The sequence below is a fragment of the Schistocerca piceifrons genome, chromosome 4 (genome assembly GCF_021461385.2).
Source record: "Schistocerca piceifrons isolate TAMUIC-IGC-003096 chromosome 4, iqSchPice1.1, whole genome shotgun sequence".
NCBI classification, from domain to species: Eukaryota; Metazoa; Arthropoda; class Insecta; order Orthoptera; family Acrididae; genus Schistocerca; species Schistocerca piceifrons.
In genome coordinates, this window is record NC_060141.1 from 581,091,021 (window position 1) to 581,103,096 (window position 12,076).

The 12,076-nt window shown below is 35.4% G+C and overlaps 1 protein-coding gene across 1 annotated transcript in view; it reads left to right on the plus strand.

Moving 5' to 3' along the window:
* LOC124796023 (protein tincar) overlaps nt 1-10,246 on the plus strand; it is a 43,949-nt gene extending 33,703 nt beyond the window's left edge. The window contains exon 8 of the mRNA XM_047260107.1: nt 7,504-10,246. Within this exon, the coding sequence (XP_047116063.1) occupies nt 7,504-8,619 (1,116 nt within the window). The 3' untranslated portion in view covers nt 8,620-10,246. The remainder of the gene's footprint in view (nt 1-7,503) is intronic.
* The last annotated feature ends 1,830 nt before the right edge of the window (nt 10,247-12,076 follow it).

The following is a 12,076-nucleotide window of genomic DNA, read 5'->3' on the forward strand; positions in this document are numbered from 1 at the left end:
AAGCACAAACGTCTTGGAATGTTGACAGATGGCTTGGATGAAGAGGTACACACCTGGGTACAATCATGGTCCTGGAAGTAACCACAAACATTTTGCCATGAAGGCAACTGATCGTCATGTCTCACAGTGGGTAAAGTGTATTAAAAGGTATAGTGATTCTTCTTCTTGTTTCGAATGGGCCTATTTGAACCATGCTTGTTCAACTGTTGGGCTTTGATCTTTGACCAGTACTGTTGCATCCTCTGCTGGTATAACTCCTTCCTTTCTTCTGTCCAGGGGGTACCTTTTCCTCGGGGCTTTTCCTGAAATCCTCAGACTTTCTTCAGGGTGTGTCTCGCAGAGTGTCTGTTCTGGAGATCAGTTATTCCCAGTTCTTTAATGTCCTTCTCAGTTTCTGTCAGCCAAGTGGTGCAAACTTTCTTGTTTTGCCAGAAGGTGAACAGATGGTTGGTCAGTCTGTTTGGAGGCAATCTTGCAACATGGCTATAGAAAGCTATGGTATCCTGATTATTATTTCAAAATTGAACAGTTAATTTTGCATCTGTCTCATTTTCATTTGATTGCCTCTTATATTGTAGAAAAAGGATAACTCCAGTAGTGACAAGTAACTAAACCACACACAGAACACAAGTTGACTGGGCAAAATTTACAATATTCTGAAATATGAACTTTCAGTCTATGGAAAACCAGGTGCTGAAGGAGAAGAGAACAGGTAATATGAGTTTCAAAACAATTCACAATTCAGTATTGAATGTCATCATGCTGGAACAAACAGAAGACAAGTTCTGATATTGAGCATCAATTTTCTTGTAACTATAGCCTTGTATAAAACGGTCTCAGTTATCATGCTACATCCCCTATACGAACTGAGACATCAAGTTAGCACTCTGTAAGAAACTAAAATGCAAATATGCTCCACAGTGATGTAATGATCATTCTGCTGCATTTCTTCCTTTCTGTGGGACTACATCTAGTAAAATAAATAGGACCTTGGAGATAACACTTGAGAGCTATTTTCTGACCACACAAGAAGATGGAAGTGGTGCTACACCTACTCGTGGACATTCTTGAGTTCAGGGTACCTAGAATTTATAAAATGCTTTATCAGTTTGGAAGCAACTACATCAGTCAGACAATCTAGACAGTTTCTGAACTTTGTGCAGAAACACCAACAGCACATCAAAAATCAAGTTCTGGAAAAATCAGGGTGCTGAGTACAACCACATGAAAATTGTTCGATGAAACAAAAATCTTGCCTCACACATTAGTGTGCTTTGCGTCTGTCGTTGAAATTAATCATAAACATCAAAATGTACAACAATTTTAACTGGGATAGCAGCAATAATCTTAGCAAAACAGGGAAGCAATATCTTGATACTGAGAGACAACAGAGAAACTCACTGTGTTGTTTACATTTTGAAAAGGGTAATGATATCACTACCACCGTTCCAACACAGGCACTGAGTTGGTCTTTGGCAGCCAACACATCACAGTTCTGTAGTTAATTACAAAAATTTTCCCATTTGCACAGAAAATGCTTTGCAGTTCTCTGTACGTAAGAAATAAAGCCTGCATCTGTGCTGTAACAAGGAGATTTCATTACTAAATGTAATTGATGTAATACTACAGTGTGAGCATGGGTAATCAAATAGCATGTGATAAAGTGCCTCCACAGCCAGCCTAGAGAGGTGTGGCTTTGCAACCTGGACAGACAATACAGCAAGCACTGTGCCATGTGCACAACAGCCCAATAAAGCCCAGTGCACCAGGTCATGTTTACTTGCTTATTGAATGCTTAGCTATGAGATTGCCTTTTGATGTGTTCTATAGTTACTAGACTTTGTATTGTTCTTTACTTCATTGTATTCTGTTGTTCTTTTCTTCATATGGAAGCAGAATAAAACTTGGTTGGTGTTACTTCTGATATTGTGTCTGTACCATGTTGCAACAATAATTATCTGCATTAAGGAGACATTCAGAGTTCCATTAGATTCTCATTAGGATAAGGTAGTAGCTGACAACACCATCATGAACCTGATTAGAAAGTTTCCGGTCTCATTGTGGGCAATGCAAATTTATCTTTTCTTTCTGCATCAAGTTCATATTTTACTAGAAGGCTGTATAATACAATGTTATAGTGAAGCAACATTGTTTCTTTCCTCAGTGAATTCTAGAATGTTGGGCCATAATTTTACTCCTATAAAAAACAGCTTAAATTTGATAAGGAAATGTGTGTTACATAGGATACTTTTATACTCCCAAAAATATTACACGTTAAGGCTGCAGAAACATGCAAATCACACTGCTAGAAAGAATTTTAGGGCTCTAAAACTGCTAAGCATCTGGTCTGATTACTCATCAAGAGCTATTTACATAATTAACATAGTGGCAGTTAAATATACATTTTTGAACATTTTCATTCTCAAGTATAAATTCTCAAATACTGTTGCAAATCACTATCTACCGTGAGCTGTATGAGTAATTCTTTCCTACCTCAGTCTAAACTGTGTCATCCTTTATGTAGGCTGGTCACATATTTTTAGCTTGATCATGATGTGTGGACTGCTGAACAGTATCAAGAGATATCATATAAGTCACTTATTCTCACTCTTGTAATACTCCACACTGGTTAAGTCACTCATCTTCTGACAATGTAATATCATCCTTGGTACCTAATCTTTTTTATCATCTTATATGTGTTACATGTAATTTGTAAGATGATGTGCAATGATACAGCGCAACAGGAGCAATATGTTTGCAGCCCACAGCCACATAATAGACAGTGGCTGTGAAGAACTTCTGTTTTCCATTCAGATCCCTTGAGCAAAGGACTGTGCTCAATAATTACAAGAAAGCTTAGGTCACACCTGTCTACAACTAGGGTAGCAGAAGTGATCCACAAAACTACCATCCAATATTCTTGACATACATTTGTTGTAGAACCATCTACAAGAAGGGTAATGTAAGTAATTCACAAAACTGCCATCCCATATCTTTGACATCCATTTGTTGTAGAACCTTAGAAAATATTCTGCGCTCAGATGTAATGAGGTACCATGAACAGAATGATTGCTTCCATGCAAACTAGCATGCATTACAGAAATACTGATAATGTGAACCCCAACTCACTCTCTTCTCACATGAAGTCCTGAAAACCACGGGTTAAAGCAGTCAGATAGATGCAATACTTCATGATTTCTAAATAGCATTTGCCTCACTGTTAAACATATGTTTATTATTGAAAGTATAATCAAGGGTGTACCCAAGGGAAATTTGTGACTGGATTTAGGGTTTCTTGGTAGGGTAAACATAACTTTTACATTGTCACTGACAGATATAGAAGTAGCTTCATTTGTAACCCAGGGAACCTTGCTGTTCATGTCATACATTAATGACCTTGCACACCATATTAATAGTAGCATCAGACTTTTTGCACATGACACAGTTATCAGTACTGAAATAACGTCTGAATAACACTGCACAAACATTCAGTCTGATCTTGATGAGATTTGAAAGTGTGCTAAGACTGGCAACTTACTTTAAATGTTCATAAATGTAAAACTGTGCATTTCACAAAACATTAAAAAATAATATCATATGACTACAATACCAATAAGTCACAATTGCAATCAGTCAACCCTTACAAAGAACTGGGTGGAACAATTTCTGGGGATATGTAATGTAATGGCCACATAGTCTCAGTCACAGGTAAAGCAGATGGTAGACTTCAGTTTATTGGTAGAATACTGAGAAATGTAATCAGTCTAAAAGAGAGATTGCATACAAAACACTTATATGATCCATCATAAAATACTGCTGAAGTGTGTGGGACCTGTACCTAATAGGAATCACAGGGGATACTGAATGTTTACAGAGAAGGGCAGCACAAATGGCCATAGGTCTGTTTATTGTGCGAGGGAGTGTCATGGAACTGCTAAAAATATGAACTGGCAGGCACTTAAAGACAGAAACAAACTATTCCAATAAAGCCTACTAATATAGTTTCAAGAACCAGCTTTAAATGATGCATCTAGTAATATATTACAGCCCCCTACGAATCACTCTGATAGGGATTGTGAGGAAAAGATTACATTAAATACAGTGCACACAAATGTGCTTAAGCTACACAGGCCAACGAAAAAAATTTTTTGAAAAACTTTTTTTTTTACTTTAATAGCTGATATTTATAGATTTTTATGAGCTGAATCCAAGTGTAGCCTTCGTTTTTTTGTGTCACTCATAGTTTTTGAGCAATATGTTTTTTATTATATAGTATAAAAATCCTATGCTATACAGTAAACGGGGAAATTGAAACACTTTGTTACAACATAAGCATGGTTTGTGTTTACAGTAAGCTACTTAAAATAAAGATATGTGTTAATAGCGGTTTCACTTGTCAGCTGGATTTGGTTTGTATTTTCTTTTTCTTTTTTCTTTGATGTGTCTTGTGTATCTTTTTCTACAATGGGTCGCTTGCTGAACTTCTCGGTGAAGTGACCAACAGTAGTCCCCGAAAACACTCTCCTTGCTCCGCATTAACATCTCCCATATTGTCCAGGAAGTAATCAAGGTGACTGTTCAAAAAGTGAACTTTCAGGCTCATTAAACACCCTAAAGTTTTAAACTTCTTTAACATTGTAGCTATAATAGAAACATATTATGGGTCTTTTTCATGTCATAAGAACTTTGTAATGACTTACTTGAATGGTACTCATGCTTCTTTCTCATTTAAGGTCATTGTGGATTCAAAGCTAACATCAAACATCAATTTTCTAATGTCAGGTCCGACAAAACGCCTTCTTTTAGTTTAGCATCTGAAAGGTGTGGAAACTTTTGGCAGAGATACTTAAAACATTGTCCCTCTTTAGGCAAAGCCTTTACAAACTGTTTCATTAGGCCTAACTTTATATGTAGATGTGGTAGGAGTATGTTTTTTTTTATCTAAAATGTTTTTGCATAGAATGTTCTTCTCACCAGGTTTTAATGACTCCCTCACAGGCCAGTTCTTTCTGCACCAGTGTTGGTCCCTAGCCTTACTGTCCCATTCACACAAGAAACATGGAAATTTGATAAAGCCACCTTGCTAACCAAGGAGCATGCATGTTACTTTTAGATCACCACATATCATCCAACCATGAGCAGAATAGCCTATTTTATTTAGCATTATTTCTAGGTTTTCATAGCTTTCTTTCATATGTACAGAATGTCCAACAGGTATAGATGCATACATGTTACCATTGTATAAGAAAACAGCCTTTAAACTAGTTTTGAATGAATCAATAAACAGGCTCCAGTCTTCCTTTTTGTATTCAATACCAAACTCATTCATCAGACCAGGAATGTCTGAGCAGTACACTAAATCATCTTCTTGTTGAAAAAACTTGAAAAGTTGCTGCTCTCTCTTTCTGTACATGTATATGATGGTTCCAACTGCCAATAAATTCTTTTCTCTTAATCTAGAGCCAAGCAATTCACCTTTTTCTTTTGTTAAGCCCAGAGCCCTAACCAAATCGTTGAGCTTTGTCTGAGTAAACAATTGGGGCTCTAGACTTTCTGTATTACAATGGAATTCATCATCATGGAATAGAATTTAAATCATCTGGTGGTTCAGGAACTGACAAATCTACACCATGCCCTACTGGTCGGATGGCAGACGGAAGGTTAGGGTAGCTTATTACCTTCTTGTTTTTCGAATTATGACCAGTAATATCAACACTGCAAAAGTAGCAATCATTGGAATGATTTATTGGCTTCCTCCATATCATAGGAACAGCAAATCTAAAGGCTACCAATATCATCTACATTCATTACACCTCCTTTTTAAATTATTTTAACTATATAACAGCTGTTAAATTCTTTAAGAATCACTTAAGTTAATAAATTTAACTGTAAAATGTGAAGAAATGGTGGGTGATAAAGTTTTTTAAGTATTATATTTGGATTTCCCACCGTAAAAACATAAGAATAAGGTATTTTCAGCAAAAAGGTTTTTCCATTGTTGGCCTGTGCGATCGTTCTCCCCACATTCCATATGTGAATTGAATTGGAAGAAACCCTAATAACTATAAAATGAGAACTACCCTCTGCCATGCACTCCAAGTGGCTGATGTAAATATTTTAATCTCTCACATTTTGACCATTAAGACATTACATAAATGATGCCTTTAGAGTGAATTTTGTGCATAATGTTTTCTATAATTTATCATGTAGTTTGTGGTATTAGTGTAAAAAATGGCTCCACAAATCAGTCATGAATTAATGTTCATCTTCATTTGGATCCAAGCCAGGTAGAAGTAGATGGCCGCTTTTAGAAAAACAAAGATAGGTTTGTCTGGGAAAAGGTCAATTAAAACTTATATACTGCAAAGTGTAGAGATGACTAGCAGTTTCTATGACATTATTCATGGAATGAATTATACTCCCTTGTAAAACTTAAATTGTTTATCCAGTATTCTTCATGTTGTTTGATTAGTTTGCTAAATACTCTGACAGTCACATATTTGTATAAACTGGAACAAAGCATGTTATGGTTCACTAAGTTGCCCAGTCATGAGACAAAAAAGCAGTTATCTTAGGTTGCATACTTGAGCAAAATTTCATGATAATGGATAGTAGTATCTCCTGTTATCAGTAGTCTCACTACTACTGTTCATATCAGAAATACCTTATGCAGCGAATACCATTACGAGCATTTTTTTATGTGAGAGGATGGGCAGCAGTTTTTATGTCAGAAGATATCTCCTTAGAGTTACTAATTTTGAGGATGATGTTGTTCCCCTGTAAGAAAACTAAATTTGCATTAAAATATTGTTATCCAACTAAACATTTTATCTCCAGTCTTTCAAAAATTCGATTACTGAGCTTTGTGCCATGTTACTGCTTTGTGTTTACAACTAGTTGCATTTAAGTTATTTTGCTCTCCTGGTAAGCAAACAGTTGCAGTCTGATGTCATTAGTGTCTGCTTTTTGTTTCAACCTGCTATTAAAACTTCGTTTTTAAACAAAACTTTTTTTTGCGTATTCCTGTAACCATCCAGTTACCCTTTCTTAACATTCTTTTCTCTCTGCTAAGATGTGGCTACAACAATTTTCCTGACTTATTAAAATAATTATGTAATTGAAATTTCACAGCAGTTATGTGTTGCAGTGAAATATGTTTTCAATAGTACATATCATAATGTACAGTTAATTTGCTTGTCTGTAATGCTGATGAAGACTTGACTCTTTATTTACAACAGTCTGAGAACTAAATAACTTGACAGATCAGGTCACTCTAAGAAACTGGAAGAAAGCACAGCCGTGAAATGATATTATAAATCATTATAATTTTGAATAATCTTGAAATAAGTGAATATTAAATATTTAAAAACAGGCGTTCTATGCCTCACAATTGTTTTTACAGTTATTATATTATTTCTCTTATTACTGTATTTGGCGTATTTGTATTTATTTTTCAATGCAGTTTTCGAACTAAGTACTAATCTGCTGTAATATTTTCATTAGTTACAGAGTATGGAAACACCACGCTGTTTACGAAGAGCTGATTCAGGAATGCCTCATGATGAACTGACACCACGATCTGATTCTGTCAGTACTGAAAGTTCTGGAGGTTCACCACCATGTGGAAATCACAGTGAAACATCAAGTGGAGTGCATTCAAATTCCAGTTCAGAAAACCAGCCAGGGAGACGTTCAACAAGTGTTGACGATCTCCCTGCATCAGAACAGAATCCTCGAACACAACCTCCTTGGCGCAGTTTTTCGCTCCAGAGGAATGTACAGCCACCAACATCAAATACAGCAGTTCTCAATCAAACTTCAGGTAGTGCAGGTGCAGCACCACCATCTTTTGGATTTTCTGGTGTAGCTGCCATGCCTTCTACAAATGCAGTTATCGCTACTGATGCAGGAACAGTAGGGGGATGTCCTGCAGTCCTCCTTGAAAATGCTGCAGAGAGCACAGTTGTTATTCGCCGAAAGCAGGTGAGACCAAAGACGAGTGATGGGACTCAGTCTCCTGTCCTTAAGGATGAACCTTTTGGTCGTTCAACAAATATGAGAATGACATCATTTACAGACAACCCGGATGGCTCCAGGCCCGAACAAGAGAACTTCCCATCATCATCATCTACCTTACCTCACTATCCAACACAACCTATACCCATGGCTGCTGTATACCCCCACTGTTCAACCATGCCATTACCAAGTAGTACATCTGGATCGATTGTTCACAACACTACAAATTCATCAGGTACCGGCAGCTGTCACCTTTTCCCCAGACAACATACCACAATACCCACTCACCACAATGGTGTCCGTCTATTCAGTGGGCCAAACCCATTTGTAAAACGTTTTCCACCATACCACCATCAAGTTCTAAATGGACGGCCACCACATATCGCACCTCCGTTAGGGCCACTGGTAGCGATACAGGCAAATTCAAAGACTTGTGGTGTGGATCCACAAAACAGTGGCATAGCTGTACATCACACATTTCCTCAGATCACACCAGTTGTCAAGTACAATCCTCAGCAGCTTCTTCACAAACAGGATAGGGACTCAGCTAATTTTTCAATGGCATCCAGTGGAGATTCTGATCAGTATCTGCCTCATAACTAAAGTTAATTAGAGCAATGGTGTATTTTCATCTACAGAATAAAAGGCCAAAGGAAAAGGCTAGTGGTGTGAATATGAAATGACATTAGCTGCATTAGTTAAATTCAATATCCACATTGTCAAATGGTAATGTGGAAACATTGAAAGCAGTAGTGTGTAATTTTTGTAATGAATTTGTAAGATATATTAACAAAGTCCACCAAAACTTGTTTTAGAGTGAGTATTATTGCTTAATTAAATATTACTGAATTGTATGAAGTAGACATACTTTACATTTTTATATTGAAGCTGGAAATGCAATGAACTCCGTTCAAGTGTTTTGTAAGCACGCATTTGGTGATTAGCGCTGTGTTATTGTTGCTGCTGTTGATCATTTGAAGACAGTTAAGTAACTGACTGATCAACATGACCATATCCTTATATATTTACTTATATATTGTGTAATTTTTATGACAGAGCATATTTTATCAAAATCACTTAAAATTGTCACTTGTGTAGCATATTAGCAGTTCTGAAACACAATTAAATCCCCTTACAGGCTTCTATTTTTTTACTCTGTGTCAAGGTTTTTACAATCTATTCAATTAAATTTGAGGGCCATATAAAAATTTATGTAGTACAAGGTTCTCCTCCACATTTGTAACACCATAATTTTATATGTCATATTGGATACGAGTGCCATTTTGGATTCAGTATTAAAAGTACAGTAGTAAACTTCATTAGCTCATTTTTACCTTTATAAATTATACACATTTATAAGTGAATAGTAAGTGAGTTTGAGTGTTGAAACTAAAGTGCACAAGCAATGTGTAATTATTGACTGCATTACAGTACCTCAGCAGTACTGAAGACATACTAATTTTAAGCTTTCTAGAAGTATAACCAAGTTTTAAAATGTTAAAATATAAAAATTTTAATTTAAATCGCGATACGGATAAGTTATCTCCTGTTGTAACTGTTGCTGTCCTGTGACACAGTTATGTTGTTGTATGTTGTTAACTTGTGATACATCTTCAAATATTATCTTTCTACATATATTAAGGTCACTTTTCTATATCCTAAATGTTCCTCCTGTGCATAACAAAGTCTTGAGCATTATTTTGTGACAAGACTTGTTTAACATCAACATTCGAGTATGGCCTATAATGTAATCATTTAAGTTTATTCTGGAACCACACTGGACAAAGTCATCAAATATATGGAATATTGTTGTTTTATCCCCCAGTATTATCTATTCTATTGTTACTTAAAATGGAAAAATATATATTTAAACTCTCTTTATCACTCTGATTATAAATATTGTGTGGGTATATGTGCAAACACTGCTTGCATTTATATCTGACATTCATTCCTTTTGACTCACAGTGTACATTACATCTGTTACTGCTGTATCAACTACTGTTACATGTACCATACAGATAAATTCTAGGTTTTTATTAGAGCTGTCATCAGTGTGAACTTGCTTACTGCAAAAGTTTTAAGAACAGTAAATGTAAATATAGGTGCACAGGTTATGTATTCTATTTACGCAGAACATGTTTGTTTGATATTGTTCAGATCTAATATGCTTTCTAATAAATTAATATAATAATAAAGTGATGAACAAGCTATGAATAGGAAGCAGTAACATTTTTTTTGAGGGGGGGGGGGGGGGGGGGGAAGGGAGGGGGGGAGTTAGCATTGTATTTTTGAATGGGTAAGCAGTTTACAAAACCAGAAGACAGTATTGTAAAATGACATTCAGCAAAAATATAGAACTGTTGTTTGTTTATAAGTCAATGTTTTTCATAAGTAATCAAGACAATGTACAAAAAGATTCACTTTTGTAATGATGAGGTCATGGCCTTTTAACAGTGTAAAATATTTTGGTATGTTTGTGGCCTAAATGTAATTTTTTTTTCTAAGTAATGTAGTTAATGCAAACAGTGGCAAGTTTTATGACACGTCGACCAAGTTCATTTTTTTAGCATCAGCCTGATTTAAATTGCCAGATGAGTAACGACTTGTAAATATCCATTGATGGGGAAGTAATATAAATTAGAAACCAGTTTTCAAAGCAGTAGTGATTTGCAGCTCTGAAGATGGCAGGGAAATGTTATCCTACCAGAAATGCTGCACATGTCCCATTTTGTTGCAAACCATCTTGTCACCCCATCTCACTAATACTACAAAACCAGAGGTTACGTTTCTTTATATTTATATCTCCTATATTTTTATACAGAATTATTGTCTTTATATCCTGTCCTCTACAGCCCATAATAGTGCTGGGGCAGTGTTTGTGAGTGCTCTCAGAGATTCTAGGGCCTACATTTTCTTTCAATTGAAGGGCACTTCAAGATTAACTTCAAGAGAATAAAAGCATTAGACTTCCTCTTTTAAGCTGAGTCTGTAGCTCTGATGACATCAGTAAGCAAATGTACTACAAAATGCAATGCAAATTACATTTAAAAATACAGATTTTCAAGGAAGGCAACTGATGTGGAAATGTACCATCAAAGATTCAACAAACACTGGAGTTGGGAGAACACAGTAAAGGAGCTTTCACTGTCATAACAGACTGATGCTTTTCCTTGTACAATCAGAAATATTCAATTGCTTCCAAGCTTTAGTTTCTTAGAGGTGGCCTTGCAGCAATCAAAAATAAATGGAGTACAAGTTGGAAATTTAGTTTGAAGGTCTAGTCAAAAACTGTGATGTTCTAATGAAATAAAAAGTGGTAAAATATGTGCTTTATGAAGAGATATACTGCCTACAAGGCATAACTGAAAGATACTTAACATTTACAGAGCAAGATACCTCTTTAAAAATGAGTTTCACAGTCTTAAAACAAATAAAATTATGTGCAAATAATTTTTTTTTTTTTTTTTTTTTTTTTTTTTTTTTTTAAATACTGCCATATAAGCACCAAACGGAAATAGCTGTGCCTGTTATTAACTAAATGTTTTCAATTTAAAATAACTATCAATATAGTTTTACTTTATTTCAATAAGGAGTTTATTCTGTGCAGCTCAATTTTATGAAGTGTCATGCTACATCTTTCAGAATATCACTGGTATCATTATTTATGAACATATCTAAATCTTAAAAATGTGAGTGTTTTCATGTCGGAAAGCTAAATATTTAAATATGTATTAAAATGTAAATAATAAGTATTCTATGTATGTACAAATATAATAACTGCATGATACTGGAGGGATTTTAAGAATATTGACAGCACATTTACAAATATTTATACTTCAGCAGTAAAATAGTCCTTCTCTGCTTATAATTGATGTGATTACAAAATAAATATGCTTTGGATGATATTTACAATACTCTGTCACAATTGTAAATACCACACTTGCATGTTGCTAAGATTGGCAGGTTCACTCCATGTAACTTGGGCTGCAGCTGTCCCTCGGCAGAAAACAGCTTCTGCTTTGAAAATACATTTGAATAATATTCTCAGATGGAGCTTTTG